The sequence below is a fragment of the Cebus imitator genome, unplaced genomic scaffold (genome assembly GCF_001604975.1).
Source record: "Cebus imitator isolate Cc_AM_T3 unplaced genomic scaffold, Cebus_imitator-1.0 Scaffold81, whole genome shotgun sequence".
In the NCBI taxonomy this organism is placed as follows: Eukaryota; Metazoa; Chordata; class Mammalia; order Primates; family Cebidae; genus Cebus; species Cebus imitator.
The window spans coordinates 3,145,126-3,164,421 of record NW_016107396.1 but is presented as its reverse complement, the minus strand read 5'-3'; the positions used below and the strand labels follow the sequence as shown (position 1 = coordinate 3,164,421).

The window sequence follows — 19,296 nt, the reverse complement described above, 5'->3', positions numbered from 1 at the left end:
CTTTATTCTCAAAGAATTTGTGTGGATATCACAGCCATAATCAGACTGGCTTTATTTCAGAGAGTATGCTTTTAGTAACCTATCCAAAGATTTTATTTTAGTATAAACAGTAAAAATAACAGAAGTATTATAAGAAAGATGAATTGTGATTGACAGAGGAGAAATTCAATTACTTGGAAAGTATGTTTTGCTGGATTAGAATATAAAATAATAATATATTAGTTACTGAAGTAGACATATTGATGTTTTAGAGCCATGCTTTGCTGAAATATTTTATGCCTTGTTTTTCAGTGATGTCAGCTCTTGGGCTTGAAATTTAACAACAGACACTTTAAACAATGTTATATGCTTGTATTACTATAATCCATAGTATAACAGAGGTTTGAGGTGTCTGCCTATAAAACTCTATATGAAATGGAGTGGATCATTAATTAATATGTTCAGTGCCCTTCTTCACATCCAGACACTGATAGTTCAGAATCCTCCATCCATCCAGGTTTTTCTTTGCTATATTTTGCAGATGCAGGCCAATAAAGACGAGGATAGTTCTCCAGCTGCCCATGGCCTGCACGGCTCCTCTAATGAGCCACATGCACTACCTCTGAAAGGGGTGAACACACACACAAATCAAGACTGCCCCAGCTCTATTCTATGGGGCATATTCTCTCCCATCTGCCTTCTCTGGGTACCAGGAAAGTAATGAAAACCACAGTCTTGGTGTTGGCAAATAACATCAAGATAGCGAATAACATTCTTCCCCAGTTAGATGGTTTATGCTTTTTTTAAAAATAAAAATATAGAAATATATGCACACGGAAAGTAATTTACCCAGCACAATCAGGTATAAAATGAGACATTTTAGTACATTGTCCCTCAAGGCACTGTTAACTGCCTCATTCATTCCTCTTTTCTACTCACTCTAAGTACTGTAAAGGTTTTTGGCATGTTCTCTACCCAGCTCCCACCAGACCCTACCATGCCAAATGTTTGCGTACATGTCAGTGTATATGTGCTGCATCTTGCTTATTTTCATGGAAAGGTCTTAAGGTTTGTTTCATGTCCACATCCACTCATCTACCTCTTTTTATAGGTTGCATATGTACCGTTGCATGAACATGCTATGTTGATACAAACAGTACTTTAATCTTATTAGGGTATTTTTATCCCCACCCCCCTTTTTTCTATTACAAATAGAGAGCTATGAGTATCCCCAAAGTTAAATCTTTTACAAGTATATTGTAGGGTAAATTTCTGTCGGTAGAACTGCCAAACCAAATATATGTCTATTTAAAATTCTAATAAACTTATTAAATTGCTCTTTAAACAATGGAATCAATTTGCACTTCCACTCACACTCTTGTGAACATACATTTAACTTTCCACAGTCTGAATGATGACAAATGACATCTCACTGTTGCTTAGTTTTACAGTTCTTTATGATAATATTGAGTGCTTTTTAGGAATTTCATAACTGATTATTTATGTCTATTTTATTGTGAACTACCTATCCTCATATTTTACTGATTATTCTTAAAAACATGGAACACTGCGCATATTTGCCTCCCAGTTTTGCACATAGACAATGCTAATCCACTCTGAATAATTACAATTTGGTTTTGCATGTTGCTTAGGTGAGGCTTCTCTGATTTCTGTAACTGTGACCAATTTTTTTAAGACAACAAGTGAGAAAAATGAGAGGAAGACAAAGGAAAGGAGGAAGACAGGAAGAAAAGGTTGAGGGTGAGAGCAGGAGGAGCACTACCACCCACCATGCTCTACTAATCCCTGGTTTTGACTATCAGTCCCTGGTAGAAGGCAGTAGTTAGCACTATTTATGGAATGAAACTATGCAGATTTGAATACTACCACTGCCATTTATTAACCATGCAGGCTTAGGGAATTTGATTAAATTCTCTAAGTCTCAATTTCCTCATTTGTGAATTGGAGATTGTAATAGTATTACATCATCATATACATCATACATCAGTGTTATTGTAAGGATTAAGTAAAACAACCCACTGAAACTAATGAACACTAAATCCGTGTAACATACACACTCAATGCTTGTCAGGCATTACTCTTACTAAATATTGGTCCATCCTATCCAGGAGGGACTGGAACACCTTCTCTTTCTTGGTCCTTTCTCAGTGCTCCTCCTTACTTGGGGACTCTGACTTGTGTTTAAATATTGCATTTCTGTGGAGCTAATTTAACAACTAGTATGCATCCCCCCAAAAAAAGTTTTATGGCATAAGAAACTATTAAAAATCTATCTAAGAAATGATCCGTTGTATGCAGTCAAGAGAGGTAAATAGTATTGTGGGAAGTATAGAAGTTTTCCCATTTTTTTTCAATTTCAGTTTTCAGTAATACATGATGTAAGAAAAAGAAGACAGGTGAGCTCCATTTCAGTCTTATGATGCATTTGCAGTTTAATGCATACCTGAGCATGATTTCTAAACTTATATCAACAGCTTGGATCTTTATTTTCTTTCCCCTCAATGATTTCAAGTTTTACTCTTTATATTGTTGTACTTGAATTTAAACTGCTTAGTTACTATTACAATATAAATTAACCTAAAGTTTAGAGAACATTAAAAAGCTAGTGGAAAGAAGCTGGAAAACTTGTATATGTAACATTGAATTATCTCTAGCAAATGGTATTTTTGGATATTAAAGATAACATTGCTAAAGTAGCAAGACAAAAAAATCTATGTAAAGTTTCTTGGGCCCAATTTGTAAAAATATTATTTTCTTTATGAGAAAAATGATTATTGTCATATATGTGCTAAAAGTTTTCAATTTCTTTAACTTATGTTTTTACCCAAATAAATATTGTTTACTAAAGTTGGGGGATTCTGCTCAACAATCATATCTGAGATTTTGAAAATCTAACCCAATGATTCCTTTTGGTAATAAAAGTTTTTAAATAAGTGGAATCAATGGGAGTGATAACTAGAGGGCATTATTACAAATGTAATAAAAGATTAATTCTTTGGAGGTTTCTCCTCTATAGGAAAATAAAGATCAGATACCAAAAAGAAAATGTCATTGTTCAACATGTAGAAGTATCCAATGATTCAATGATAATAAAACACATATTTTATTATGATTAGAAATATATTTATGTATAGATGCCAATACATTAAATACATTTTCTTGCTTTTTATTGATTTTATATTAAAATAACCTGAAATTGCTACATCCAGGTATAAGCTCAGAGATGACAAAACTTATTTAATACTCTTTCTGTTTTCTGTTCACAGAAAATGAAGACCATCTAAATGACTTAAAAACCAGGATAGAAAATGCTGATGATAGAAATGGGGATCTCTTGAGAGCTTTGAATGACACTTTGGGAAAGTTATCAGCTATTCCAAATGGTAAGCATTCAGGACACCACCAACTGTGTCAGTTAACCTGAAGTTTTAAATATTGTTGTTAACTTTTATCATTTTTTTCTAAGATTATTATTGTACTATTATCTGGAAATTAGATACTTGTTTTCTTAATTATGAATTCTTCTTTGTGAGAATGAGAAACTAAACCATACTTTGCATTATGGTATTTTTTAATCTTTGATTGCCTTTAGTCAGTATCCTTAGGACTATGTTACAAAAAGGAAGATACAGTCATCTTATTATTATAAAACTCATCCTTCAGTATTGGCAGGGGACTGATTCCAGGACCCCTCAGAGATATCAAAATTCTTGGATATTCAAGTCCCTTTTTATAAAATGGCATAGTATTTGCATATAACCTATGCATAGCCTCCCATATGCTTTAAATAATCCCCAGATTATTTGTAATACCTAATATAATGTAAATGCTATATAAATTTTTATAGTATATTATCGAGGAAATAATGATAAGAAAAAAAGTTTGTTCATGTTCAGTACAGACACAACCATCCATTTTTTCCCTTAAATATCCAACTATCCAAGGTTGGTTGAATTTACAGATACAGAACCCACTGACATGGAGGGCCAACTGTATTGTCTTCTGTGTTTCAGCACAATAAATCATGTATTAGTGAGATAGAATAAATCACATAGACACTATTCTCTAAAATACTGATGTACCACAAAGCCACAGTCCATTAGAGTACCTGCAGTAAGAGGTGAGAGCTCACTGCATTCTCTTTTAATACAGTTAAATTTCTTAAGCAATCCCAACTTTGAAAAACATCGGTGGTCAAACCATGTCTATAATATCTTTCTACCTGTTAGAACTGCTGGAAATTATCATGTGATATTAGTTCCTGAAAGCATACATTATTTTAAAGATACTACTTTTACTGATATTATAGTTTTAAAGCATTATGTAACAACAACAAAGATTATAAACACTTATTGAGTACTCAATATACTTATGTGAAGTGTATGTAATCCTCATACCAATTGGAGCAAATTTTTTTGGCTCCAAATGGTATGAGGATTACATACACTTCACTTAAGTATATTGAATATAGATAGCATAAGTATAGAGAGTGTTATTGCCATAACACTATCTTAACATAAGTTAGCACTCACACTTAACATCAGCTAAGATAGTGTTCTCATCCCCACTTTATAGGTAAGAAACTGACTCATGATCCTGAGGGACACTGTTAATGTGGCACATAGGACACTTAAACCCCACAGTTTGATTTCAGAGCCTGGGATCTTAACCGCTAACCTATACACACTAGTAGTCATCTATAGGTACAATATACAAATTAGAAGCAGGAGACAAATGCACATATTTATACAACACAGTTAATATTAAAATCTAAAAGGTGTTTACTTTTTTAACATTAAAAAACTTGAGTAACTTTTCAGATTTTCATGTCACTTCTTCAGTTGTAAGTGCATAGAAAATTTCCAGTGGTGAAAACAAACATAAATATACAAATGCATAGCCTAACATACCTGAAAATAGTTTCCATCCTAACATGAAAATATATTCGTTTCCCTCCAACCCCCACCCCGACCCCTGCCCTGCTTTGGAAATGCAGATTGAATCTTAACCTAGTTTTGATGAAGCTCCCATGGATAAGTTTGTCTCATTAATAAGTTCAGCAGCAAATCGTAATATGACCGTATACAATGAACGTTTAGAATAGTCACTTTGCTACGTTAAGAGCTAATCAGGTATTCATAGCAAACGTCCCTGAGAAAATTTAATTTAGCTAAAATATTTGCTTCATTTGCTACACCTTTATGAGACAAAGTTCAGCCTTTTCCCTTTGTAAATTCATCCCTGAGGTCAGCCAGCCGCAGCCTCACTCTGACAAGCATGGATTAAGCCACTAACTCCAGACCCTTTGTTTTGTTTTTCATACGCTCATCTGCTGACAGACACAGCTGCTAAACTGCAAGCTGTTAAGGACAAAGCCAGGCAAGCCAACGACACAGCTAAAGATGTACTGGCACAGATTAAAGAGCTCCACCAGAACCTCGATGGCCTGAAGAAGAATTACAATAAACTAGCAGACAGCGTAGCCAAAACGAATGCCGTGGTTAAAGATCCTTCCAAGAACAGTAAGATCTCCTTTTTCACTGTGATGATGCCATTTATTTCCTCTCACTGTAAAAGGAGCCCAGACTCGTAAATGCTCGAGTTGGAAATGACCCTCTCCGTGGTGTAGTCTGCCTTCCTTGTTTCACAGACTGGGATCAGGAGTCCAGTGTCCTGAAGTTCCAAAGCTGGAATCCAAGTCTTCCAGCTCTGCCCCATTGCATTTTTCATCTGATTTTTTTCCAGTTGAGAAGAGATTAGGAATTCTCTAGGTCTGCATGATATTTGGCATAGAGATGCCAAACACTTTTTAACCCATTTGTGTAATTCAAAATACAATTGTACTTGGGTAATTATATCCTCAGAATTGGCGAAGTTTCATGGAACACAGAGGTTAAGGGGCACATTCATTAGCAGACTTGTTAGAACAGGGTATGAAAATGATATCAACTTGAAATGCATTAATATTTGAAAATCTTGATATTTTATAATTTAGATTCCAGTTATTTAACATTTCCAGGAAATGAAAATAATGTGTTTATCTGATTTCTAAAGACTAATCACATCTTTTATATATTGCATCAAATTCTATTGACTTAAGGATTTACTGAGAAAACCTGAGAGAAAATATAATTTTTATTATTAGTTAAATATAGTCAAAAAATAAAATTTTTAAATGCATTTTTCCTTGTCTGTCAAATGATACAAAGCTATATTGGGCCAGGTACAGTGGCTCATACCTGTAATCTCTGCACTTTAGGAGGCTGAGGCGGGAGGATCAATTGAGCCTAGGAATTCAAAACCAGCCTGGGCACCATAGCAAGACCCCATCTTTACAAAAAGATTTTTAAAATAGCCAGGCATGGTAGTGACATTGCACCTGTATTCCCAGCTACTTGTAGTCTGAGTCTGGAGGATTCCTTGAACACAGAAGAGTGAGGCTGCAGTGAGCTGTGTTCACACCACTGCACTCCAGCCTGAGTGACAGATTAAGATGCTGTCTCAAAAAAAAAAGGGGGGGGGGTTATCTTGGTAACCGTGGTACACAGTTTCACCAAAGGAGATGCTTTCGTAATTTGTGATTTTCACTTTCAAGAGACTAGCCCTCTTTATATGCAAACAGTTTTGGGGGATATCAAAATATTTGGAGTATAAAAGCAAAAGCACTTGGTATTATATGGCATACAATTGGTATCATATGGCATACAATTCAAATGCTGTTTGAGTGAGGAATGGAGCCTGATTTCAGCATCCTCTCCTCAAATCAAATCCTATGGATGCTATGAAATAATAGACACTATTAACATGACTCCTTCATGAGCAAGGAAGAGTACAAACACATATAACGTAAACATCAGAGCCAGGGAGAAAGGGGAGATAAAAACATTAAAATTTTTGTAATGTAAGCCCAGAAATGGCTTCCCTTGTAGTTCGAAGATTCCATAAGAATAACTTCTTCTCATAGATGCCAAATCACAAGATTCCCACTAAAAATGAATGAAACAAAATTTTAAGCAAATATTACTATCTCTTCTGCTTATTTTATAATTTAAGCTATCTTTTAAAACTTTTATTTTAAGTTCAGGGGTATAAATGCAGGTTTGTTACATAGGTATACTTGTGTCATGGGGGTTTGTTGTACAGATTATTTCATCAAGCATGTATTAAGCCGAGTACCCATTAGTTATTTTTCTTGGCGCTCTCCCTCCTCCTGCACTCTACCTTCCAAAAGAATTCCATTCTATTTTAGACTGATTCTCAACTGGTAGTGGCCTTTCATAACATCTCCATTTTGATCTTATCCTCTATTACGAGAAACAGTTAATTATCTATAAATATTAATTAAATTGGGTCTGTTTTCTATCTTACTAGAACATAGATATAGTTTTTAAAATACAAATAGTAGCCACTAAATGATATATTTTGTGCACTTTCATTTGATGACATTTGGTGAGTTAAAATGGGTTGCATTTATAATTAGTACTTGTTATGAAAAGTACCATTTTTTATAGTTACTACTTTATAATATTTATAGAAAATACTTCCTCATGAATTTTCAATTTTCTTTGTTTTGCTTCCATGTGAAATTGCCTACAGAAATCAGTATGTATATATTTACTTATATACCTTTTAGTAACGCTCGTGCTTCATTGCCTTTTGCAAAAAGTTTTGGCTTTGCATGTACTATGTTTTGGTTTTGTTTAAACATTGCATAGCTATTCTTTCCACTGTCACAGTATTAATGGTAGATATGTAAAAGTCATCTTCCTTTATAAAAATGTGATATGTGGATATAGGTGATACAAAATGTTTTTAATAGTGTTATGAAAAGTTTGGTCAGACGAAGTGGCTCATACTCTAACCCCTGAACTTTGGGAGGCCAGGGTGGGAGGATCACTGGAGGCCAGGAGTTTGAGATCAGCCTGGGAAACATAGCAAGACTTTATTTCTACAAAAAGGAAAAATGAGTGAAATACATGTATGATAGCCAGATAAAAGTGGAAAGCTGAATTTCTCTATAGAATTAACTAGATTACATTGCTTCTGATAATATAAATTCAGCCCCTGAAACACAAATGACTTATTTGCAACAGGATTAAAATAGATTAGATCAATATCGTTGTTGTTCCCCCACCCACCCACCCCAAAACTCACATATTCCTCTCCTTGTTAGTAATTAATTTCAACTTCTGTAGAATTATATTTGGAGAAACACATAATAAAATCAGGTCTTAACAAGTGAGCACCTACTGGGATATAAAAATATTCTCCCTTAAACATCCCATATTTTAAATTGAAAGTCAAAATAAAACTGAAAAACATACCTACAAAAATAATAACAACAACAACAAAATTTAACATATCAATATTTGAAAATTATGATCAAGGGTGTCCTCAGTGGAAAATTAGAGTGATTACATGACTAAACCATCACTGAAATAATAATTTTAAACAATCAACTTGGTGACTTAGAAAAAGCAGAGTTAACTTAAAGAATGAAAAAGACTGAAAAATTAATGAATTTGAAGACAGAAAATAATAGACCTGATAAATCTAAGAGGTGACTAGATAAGGGAGGCAATTTAAGACGTAAGAGATTACTTGGCAAAACTTCAGCTGCTCCAGAGGATACAGGAAAAAGCAGGGAGAAGACCAACTTCCAAGTCCCATTTTGAAACGTTTGGCAAAAATTCCTGAGAACTTGAGAATAAAAGGGTCTGTAATTTGCCTAAATCTGTGTAGTCTTTGTTTAACTACTTTTTCTCTTTCTCATTAATCTAAATCTAAATCATTTTGCCTCAGTGTTAGAATAATTTGTAGAATGTCAGAATAACCATGGAGAATTAAAGGAAGGGGAAAATGAACAAATGGTTTATTAAAATTATACAAAATAAAGAGATAACTGTGTTTATCCTATCTGTATGATGATGTAACACACACTTCTATCCAGATAACATGCATCTCAGGAAGAAAATACTGCACCCAGTTCTTGATATAGCAAATCTATTAAAGTTAATAATAGACCTATGTTCTTTTTAAATGCCACTAACAATATAAGTCATGAGTTATGATTACGAGTTCAGAAGAGCTACTTCAAAACCTAATTTTAAAAAAATAATAATTTACATCCCTTTGAGCACATTTAATTCGTTCCTTGTGGTTAGTTCTCAGTGGTTGTCTATCAGCTGCAGAGTAGATCATTGAGAGTCTAACATGGCATATAGCCTCGAACCTTAAGCAGTTTAACTTTTTCATTGGAGTCACAATGACAGAAAGCTGAACAATACACACTTAATCAGATAATAAATGACATAGTGTGGAAGAGACTACCAGCATCTCAGCAGTAGAATAAGAGGTTTACCACGTGTCATATGCCCTCCCTTGAAAAGCACATACTAAAAGTCTATGGATCAGTGATGACCTTCAACTATTCTAGGGTTGAAACTTTTGAAATTGCCAATATGTAACCTTTTTTTTTTAACCTACAAAAACAGCTGTTTAATATGGGTCAATCTAATATATAATACAGGATAATCAACTATTCTTCAAAATGAAACTGAACTGCACCATGAAAGATTTAATTAAGGGATATAGAGCTTTAGTCTAAGGGTTTTTCAACATCAAAATGTTCTTCAAAAGACATTTTGATAGCTTCTCTCTTTAAGAGGTGCAAAAAAAAAGACAGTGAGAAAAAGAAAGAAAACCAATTTTGTGTAAAAACCCTAATTTAAATACAGTTCTGGCTTGGACAGACTAGGTGACATTTTAAAGATGCTTTCATTTCCTTGCTTCTGCAACTGAAGTTCTATTCTATAAAGGTTAACTTTTTGGCTGAAGTTAGAAATTAAGCATTGAATTAAGTTCATATTCTCTATCTTCAATGCTAATTTTTACCTTAATCACAAAGCAAAAGTGATGGCCCTCTGTCCTAACATCTACTCCTCTGACCTGCTTGAGTCTCAACTAAAATATTCGCATTTGCCATCACACGTTTTGCTTTAGCAGTTATGGCCGTGCTTTGTCATGTTAATAAGATGAAATTGTTTGGTTAAGCATACTGCTATTCTAATTCTGTGTGTGCACGTGTGTGCATGCGTATACGTGCACACTGATTCTGTTCTATGCAGTTGCAGATGCAGATGCCACTGTGAAAAATCTACAACAGGAAGCTGACCGGCTAATAGATAAACTCAAACCCATCAAGGAGCTTGAGGATAACCTGAAGAAAAACATCTCTGAGATAAAGGAATTGATCAACCAAGCCCGAAAACAAGCCAATTCTGTAAGTTCTGTTTATCATCAGTATCAGTAACTGATTGCAATTGTTGAATTATTCCTAGAGGGAATGTCTTTCCCCAGAATTCCCTGTTGAATGATCTCAGGTTCTTTTCCTTTAACTTGAAGCTATTTGAGGTAGGAGGGGTTGGAATGGGGGAAAAGTTAGTTTTGTTTTGTTTCTAAGTTTCAAAAGACATTTCATGAGAACAATAATCACCACTTATTGTTCTCATGAAATGTCTTTTGAATTAGGAATGTTTTAGTATTAGGAATTCTGGTATACTTTATTACTATTTGAGTAGAGTAATACAAATAGCAAGAAAGAAAACATTAATGTATACTAAAAAGGTATGGATGAGAGTGCCTTCCTCTTGCTAAAAACAAACCAAAAAAAAAAAAAGGCCAGCTAGTGGGGTTAAGGCAGGAATGAAGGAACAATACATGGAATGAGAGCAAAGAGAAACAAACATTTTATATATATTCTTTTGCCTGGTATAAGCAACAATAAAAACGGATTTGGTTATGATTTTTACATTTCTTTTTTATTTTGGAGTAGATAGGAAATACCTGATTTGTCTCAAAATTTTGCTCTTTATTTGCCCAATTAGAAGTTTACTAGGATAGGAATGGAACTTTCTAGAAGATAGCATGCTAATGAACCAGGACAAAGTTGTTAAGCGCCAACATGAAACTTGAAAGGAAGAAAAAAGAAAGAAAGAAAAGAAAAAGAAGGAAGGAAAGAAAGAAAGAAGGAAGGAAGGAAGGAAGGAAAAAAAGAAAGAAGTAAAGAAAGAGACAGTTTTCTTATGGTCAGGCTTGAACTCAAACCTTGTTAGATAACTCAGTCTTTCATGTGAAATACTCCATCTTTTGAACAATGTTGGAGCTAGGATGATCAGAAAAGCCCTTTCGCAGATACATTTTGGTAGTATTTAAGAATATGATGCTCCAGTAACAGCATAATCTTTTTTCTCCTTATGTACATCTAACACTTCTAAAGAAGGCCAAGGCAGTAAGTTCAAGGTGAACATTGAAAGGAATTTGCAACTGACTGACAAAAAAAACTTAAAAAACAACAAAGAGATTAGTGAAGATGATATTACATAAGATCACAGTAATATGTCAGTGAAAGGATCTGAGAAGTCATATATTCAGCTAGAATATGAAAGCAAGGCAGTATCATCAACAGGTGATCATTATGTATGTAAAACACAAGATTAAAGAAACCAGATGTTACTTCAAGGTTTGAAGTTTTATCTAAGATTTGGCCACATGGAAAAAGCCTCTACTATGTTCAGTGTTACTTTCTGTAAGGTACACAAAGATGAATAAAGGAGTTATTTTACTCCCAAAGCTTATAAAATAGTAGGAAAAATAAGATATGTACACATATCTTATCACATAATGCAGAACACCGTGCCACATTACAGGAGCTGCAAGAAGTGACATGTTTTAGAAGGAAGCATCACCTTTAGTAGGGCCAGAAGATTTCCTGAAGGGAAGGATTGGAGCTAGGCATTGAGGTGGGATAGTGCTGGGGAGTTGGGGGTGGAGTCAGGGGACAGAAAGAGTATTCTGAGAAGGGGGAATGGCTTGAGCCAAGGCAGAGGGAGAAGGAAGTTTAAGGTCCATTTAGGAAAAAAAGAAGGTGCACTTTGCCCAGAGTAATTGGTAAAGGAAACATTTAACTGGAAAGATCAATAGAGGACAAGTCTTGTCAGGCCTTCAATAATATGTTAAGCAGTTTCATTTAGCAACATTTGTACTTGGGATAAGCCTAACTGGAAAGGATAAGCCGAAAGCTTTCAGCATGGAACAAGTATAATCGGAGCTGTCCTTTTTTAATATAAGCCCAGAAGCAGTTTGTGAGGGAGATGAAAGAAAGAAGAATGAAGGACCCACCTATAGCTGTGGCAAGAGAAAAGAAGAACGTGATATACCACTCCTATATTTTACAATGTTGACTGGGAAGAAGCAATAATAGTAAATATTATTTTGTGAATCTCACATATAGCCACATTTTTTGACTTAGTCATCAAGTGGAGAAATCTACACATTTTTATTATTTCTTCATTGTAAAGATTTCTAAAACTACGCCCATCTATTCATCAGTTGTGAGTGCTTTTCCCCTACTCGCAAAAGGGTGAAATTCAAACATGTAAGCATGTAAAACCTGTCTTAAAGCACAAAATAAAAGAAAGGTATAGGCTGGGCATGGTGGCTCACACCTGTAATCCCAACACTTTGGGAGGCCGAGGTGGGCAGATTGCATGAACTTAGGAGTTTGAGACCAGCCTGGGCAATTTGACAAAACCACATCTCTACAAACAACTGAAAAATTAGCTGAGTATGGTGGGACGTGCCTATAGTCCCAGCTACTTGGAGGGCCGAGGTGGAAGGATCACTTGCTCCAGAGGATGAGGCTGCAGTGAGCCATATTCGCACCATGGCACTCCAGCCTGGATGACAAATAGAAACCCTGTCTCAAAAGAAAGAAAGGTACAACAGTAATGCTAGCAAAAGTAATCATTGTCCAGGCATTTCAAAGAAATCCCCTATCACTTTTGGAAATGGAATTACAACACAAGGCCTTATTTTTTTGTAAGATGTTAGAAATATGCAAGCAGCCAATGTTTTTTCAAATTAGTTTTATACTAAATGAACATTACATTTTCTGATTTGTAAATATGGATGTCTGGATATGACCTTAGCACATACTTGACAAGACCAAAACATTAAAGATGTTTATTTTAAAGTAGCTTTCTCTGGGTTTGTTGATTCTAAAATTGAGTGGCTGATACTCCTTTAAATAAATGACCTACTTACCGGATGAAAAATATAGTGAAAATCCAATAGATATAATAATGGGATACTCAATAATGTCTGAGTTCATGATGATTAACTGGTACATAATGTTGTGTTGTTGAAATGCCTTAAAGATACTTAATGCTTAGTGATTTTTGTTTAGATGTCTTACTAAGGATCTGCATTAGAAATAACAATAATTGATAGTCAAACATCCTAAAAAGGATGCTTGAATTTCAGAAATTTCTCTCCTCTTGCAAGAGAGATATGTCCTAAAGATTTCTTCTAGGGACATAGTATTTTGATTTTCCTGTTTTAACTTGTTTAAAAGAAATACCTATAATTGAAAATCAAAACACAAAGTATTCAAAAGGAAGAGATTACCAGTTATGTACTGGCTGTCAGTAGTTTGGGCTAAGTAAATTTTTCAGGTTCTGAGAGTATATCCAAAACCAAACAACAGAAAGCAGACAATTCAAGAGGATTTTCTTTATGAATGTGTGAGAACTGAGCAGGAGGTTACTGTCTAGTCCACTCTGTGCTGCTGTGACAGAATGTTACAGACTGGGTAATTTGTAAAGAAAAGAAATTTTTTCTCACAGTTCTGGAGACTGAGAAGTCCAAGAGCAAGACACTGGCAGGTTAGGGACCAGTTTTTCTGCTTCCAAGATGGCACTTTGAATGCTGCATCCTCAGGAAAGGAGGAAAATTTGTCTTCAGATGGCAGAAGAGCGAGAGAGAGAGAGAGAGATCTCACCCCTGTAAGCCTTTTTAATAGTGGCATCAATTCATTCATGAGGAGAGAGCCCTCATGACTGCAACACTTCCCAAAAGGCCCCACCTCCCAACGCTATAGCACTGAGGATTAAATTTCAAACACATAAATTTTGGTGGACGTATTGAAGTCATAGCACTTACTTTACGGGATTAATTGCTAGTATATTGAGTATAACACCACCATTTTGTTCTAAGAATCGCATTTATCACTTATGTATTATATACAGTAGATCGGTTGTAACCTCTAGTGACATTAGATACTCAGTTTTTAAATGGCTGCCCTCTTATACTTAGAGTTCTCAGATGGAGTTTTACCAGGTCAGCTAGAGTTCAGTGCTGCTGCTCTGTCTGCTACACTTTTTTTGTTTGTTTGTTTGAGACAGAGTCTCGCTCTGTTGCCAAGCTGCAATGCAGTGGCATGATCCTGGCTCACTGCAACCTCTGCCTCCCAGGTTGGAGTGATTCTCCTGCCTCAGCCTCCTGAGTAGCTGGGACTATAGACACATGTCACCGCACCCAGCTAGTTTTAAAAAATATATTTAGTAGACATATGGTTTCACCATGTTGGCCAGGATGGTCTCTATCTCTTGACCTCGTGATCCACCTGCCTCAGCCTCCAAAAGTGCTGGGATTACAGGCATGAGCCATCGTGCCCAGCTCTGTCTGCTGTACTTTGACAACCCCCTTTTCAACACACCGATCATGTCATCCCCTATTATTTTTACCAGGTTTACCTAAGCAAGGACTGAGATTCATTCTGTGACCAAATGATCATGCATTTCATTTATATTCAGTCATTTCTACTCTACATAATAACTGAGGGATATTATTCAATTGTGTTTTTTAAACAAAACTGATTTATTAGGAATTAAACTAGCCATAATATATCCATAGGACAAAGCTATAAAGTGTTTATAAAATAAAAATGAAGTAAACTACATGCAGTCACTTTTTACTGTGAATTCAGCCCTATTCAGAATTTGAATATGATTGTCTGCCAGGGATAAGCAGTATGCTCTTCAGTTCCACTCATGAATTCCAGTCAGATCTTGATTTTTTTGTTCTCTTTGATCCTCTTATGATGTCAATGGCACTTGTAACCTGCCTCAGATATTAAATTTTCTCAATGCCAAAGTCTTCCCTGATAATGATTTTGGTTCACTTTCAGCAAATTGCTAAAAACATTACTATATCTAACACCCTTTCCTGAATGTTAAAAATATCTGAAGTGCATGTTTTTCCCACCTGCCCTCTACTGTATTGTCTTTCTCTTGCTTTGCTTTATTCTTTTTATCTCTAATTCCTTGGGTAACCTTTGGTATGGCTGCCATTCTAGCATAGAATGGCAACTCCCTTTGCCAACTCCCATTGCTCATCTACTTTACCATATTAACATCCAGGTAAAAATTGTACATTTCCTACCTCCATTGTATTGCAATTCATTTTGACTCGCCTACTCTCAACACTGTAGGTAGAAGGGAAACTCCATGATCTGTGAAGCAAAAAACTAACTTCCCAACTGAAAACCAACCTATCCAGAAGGCTATCTCCCTAGGACACAGAGCAAACACTCTGGAGACCATAGTCAGCCCTGAGTCCTACACCCATCAGTTGGCCGGCTGGCCCCACTTTTTGGGGAAGGGAAGAACAAGAAAGTGGTTTAAGCAGTAGGCTTCCTGAAATGTCCAGCCCCAAGCCACCACAATCCAGTCTCCAGGAGTCACCCTCCTCCGGGTGGTGGAGGAAACAGCCCTTGTTTCTCTCCAGAACACAGTTTGCTCTTTGTGGAGATACAATTTGATTAGTAGATCAAACGAGGCAACAACAGTAAACAAATAAATGACTTATGCAGGTCTGCAGGAGATGTAGCAGACCTTCTGTATCCCCAGAAGTTCTCAAATCTATATGAATTTACCTATTGCAAAAATCCCTCCTTCGCCTTTTCTTTTGAATCCAACCAATTGCAGTACACTTTCACGACCCTTGGAGAAGGACCACAGTTCTGCCCATACTCAAACACAAATGAGACTCTTGGAGACACCTCCCGGTGTCATGATCATATGGAGGCTGTTTTGGTTTCTAGGCTATCTTATTGGGAGCCGGCACAGCCCTTCCATGGGGGTAATAATAGCGCTGGTTGGTTTTCTTCCAAATGTGCAAATTACATGAGTAGCACAAAACGCTAGAAGAAATGAAAAAATGGAAATTCACTGCTAGTGAAGACCAAGAGGGCATTTGAACAAATGGCAAAGAGAGGTTTTACATCTTCCCCTCTCTCTGCCTCCTTCTGGAATGCTATCAATGAGCAAAGTTACAGATTCCCTCTGAGTCCAACCCACTATTTTGCTATCCTGAAAGTAATCCTTGGATGGTGATTTTCCATCTGACCCAATGGAAATTAAATCAAATAATCAACCAGTGTTATTTACTGAAGGAAGGCTTTCTAAATGTAAGTAAAAATTGGTATGAACAGTGTTACTCTATTCATATAGGAATCCCTTTTTTAGCAACTTATAGTAATTTTTAAGGTGTTACTCAAAAGAAAAGGGAGCTGTTAAATACATTAGTAGTGATAGCCATTGGAAATTATTTCCATTTCATTTTCTGGCAACTTCATAAAAAGGTATAATTTATCCTGAAATGTACATTCTGAGTGGAAGGATTAATATTCTTCTTATTGTTAGAACATCTAGAACAAAATCTATTTGTCCTCTTTCAACTGTAAGAGCACGGGAGAGTAGGTAATTTCCTCTTGAAAACTGAAAGAAAAATAGTTTCTTAGTTTAAGTGATACCAAAACCGCTGAAATTTCAATTGTAAAATTTCATTAAACAACCTTAATAAAGATCATTCTCATTAGCTCCATGTAAAATCACCTTTTTAAAACGTTCCCATATTCATAATGGACAAAGGTATGACAGTAGAAATTTGTTAGTTGCATGCTTCAAAAAATAGTATACTTACATGACATGGAACTGTGTACAACTCATTGTCGAAATTCTACTGGAAAACTCCTCTTCTGTGCCCTCATTAATGAGTATAATGGTGTCTGCATATGGGTGTTTAATGATGCTATGTGATGATAGGAAAATAACTTCAAAGAAAAAGCAATGATGGCTTTCTGGTTGTTTGGAAGCTACTTCAAACTTTCTGAGAGATTTACTCTTAGTTCTTCATACCTTGTTTTTCTTAAAGATCAAAGTATCTGTGTCTTCGGGAGGTGACTGCATTCGAACATACAGGCCAGAAATCAAGAAAGGAAGTTATAATAATATTGTTGTCAACGTAAAGACAGCTGTTGCTGACAACCTCCTTTTTTATCTTGGAAGTGCCAAATTTGTAAGTCTAATATTGAACTTTTCATTAGGCTGCTGTATGTGTATAGCTGGAGATTAATCCTGATATTTGGGAAAATGTATAGAATCCAGTAACATGGTCCCCAAATTGTCTAATGTAGGCTTTCAGATTTGAAAACCTCAGCATCTTACCTCACAAAATTCTGAAGTGTCAAATTAAGTTGTAAGTCAAATGAAAGGAAGAAAACTACAGTATGTATTCACATTTACTTTCATTTGTCAGTATAACAGCATTTCTTTTAAATTACATTTTTAGAGTCAGTGATTTAAGAAAAAGGCTAATAAGAAGAAAACTATTTTATTTACTTTTTATTTATTTCTTTTATTTACTGTTCAAACTAAATTACAACAAACTCTTCTGTTAATGAAATGAAAATAGCAAAGTGTGTACTAATTTTTTTCACCAGAGAAAACTCTTCAAACTTGTGTTGAATTTATGACCCAAATTGAAATAACACAGATTATGTCTATAAAAGCCCACCTATAAAGTTCTGATTTCTTCCATTTGAACTATTTGACTTTGCATGCATGGGGATCTTCCAAAATGAGTAAGACTTCTTAATAAATCAGTCATGGCATGAGTCAATATTTGCCATTTGGGTAAGGAATTCTGGGTCAATTTGGGAAATAAAATCATAGTTGCCCTCTGAAAAATGACAATGTCCTTGGTGAAAATAATAATGAAGTCTGAATTTAAATATTTGCTTTTATCTTTACCACAAGTACCAGAGTGAGAAAGGCTTTTATCTCAAAATTAGACCTAACTAGAATTGGTAAAATTAACAAACATGCCTGAGCATTATGGATTTTTTTTTTGCCTTAAGGATACAAAAATAAAATATTATTCTATTAATATATAATAATAAATAATACTGTTTGACAAATATTATCATGAAGCTTCTAAATATTTTACATGTCTGCAAATGGCACTTATTGAAAAACACTCTGCTGGTCTCCTCTTTAAAAGTGCTTTATAGCTGATATCTCTTGTTTTTGTATTTCTCTGAGCTAGATTGACTTTCTGGCTATAGAAATGCGTAAAGGCAAAGTCAGTTTCCTCTGGGATGTTGGATCTGGAGTTGGACGTGTAGAGTACCCAGATTTGACTATTGATGACTCCTATTGGTACCGTATCATAGCATCAAGGTAACCAACTTAATAAAAAGATAATTAAATGACAGAATTTTGAAACCGTTTCCCAGTTTATAAGAAAACTTCTATCTCTATTTCAATAAGGCAGCTGTGTATGTATGTAGAAACATGTGTATGAATTTTACATATTATATGTATACATGTCTGGGAGTGGGTATCTTTGTTCTGCTTGTTAGGAACTGACAAATCCTGGTATTGGCCAGAGGAATCATTCCATTTCTGACCCCTTCATCTTACGTCCAGTAGGAATTTGGGAGTATAGCTGTTTTAGTCTCCTATCTCGCTTGAGAAAAGTACTGCCACTCATTCTTAGGCAGTAGAAGCCAGAGCATAAGAGCCGCCATTATTGCCTGTCTTTGGTGTACACAACTTCTCTTTCAGTCTACATAGCCACCATAGGTACATGCAGTATCAAACGCTGAAATTCATATGTAACATATCAGGTCCACCCTACTTAAAATGGGGAGTAATCAAGAATTGATTCAGTTACTCTATCTTTGGAGGTTTAACGCAATTATCAACGTCTAGCAGCATATAGATTACTTACAGAGCTATCCCTGTCTTCAGCACTTCCCTCTCATTTTCTCTTCTGGTTCTCCCAATTCTCAACTCCCTGTTAAGCCCAAAGCAGCTAACAGTTGAGAGGTATGGTGAAGGGCCTAGGGCTAGACATGAAGCTGATCAGAGATAGAGAAGACTTAAAGAACTGGTAATTGTTGAATCTGGGTGATGAATACATAGAGTTTTATTCTGTTTGTATATACTTAAATTTTTCCATAATAAAAAGCTTGAAAGAAGGAGGAATGTGCAATGTCATGTGCCTATAGTCTCAGCTACTTGGAGACTGAGACAGGAGAATCGCTTCAGCCCAGGAATTCAAGACTGTGGTGCATGATGATTATGCTTGTGAATTACCACTGCAGTGCAA

At 35.4% G+C, this 19,296-nt stretch overlaps 1 protein-coding gene across 1 annotated transcript in view; it reads left to right on the top strand.

The window, feature by feature from the left end:
* LAMA2 (laminin subunit alpha 2) overlaps window positions 1–19,296 on the top strand; it is a 621,613-nt gene that overhangs the window by 542,044 nt on the left and 60,273 nt on the right. The window contains exons 41-46 of the mRNA XM_017533228.2: window positions 3,267–3,383; window positions 5,340–5,522; window positions 7,597–7,602; window positions 10,128–10,282; window positions 17,056–17,199; window positions 18,229–18,362. Coding sequence (XP_017388717.1) covers window positions 3,267–3,383; window positions 5,340–5,522; window positions 7,597–7,602; window positions 10,128–10,282; window positions 17,056–17,199; window positions 18,229–18,362 — 739 coding nt within the window. The remainder of the gene's footprint in view (window positions 1–3,266; window positions 3,384–5,339; window positions 5,523–7,596; window positions 7,603–10,127; window positions 10,283–17,055; window positions 17,200–18,228; window positions 18,363–19,296) is intronic.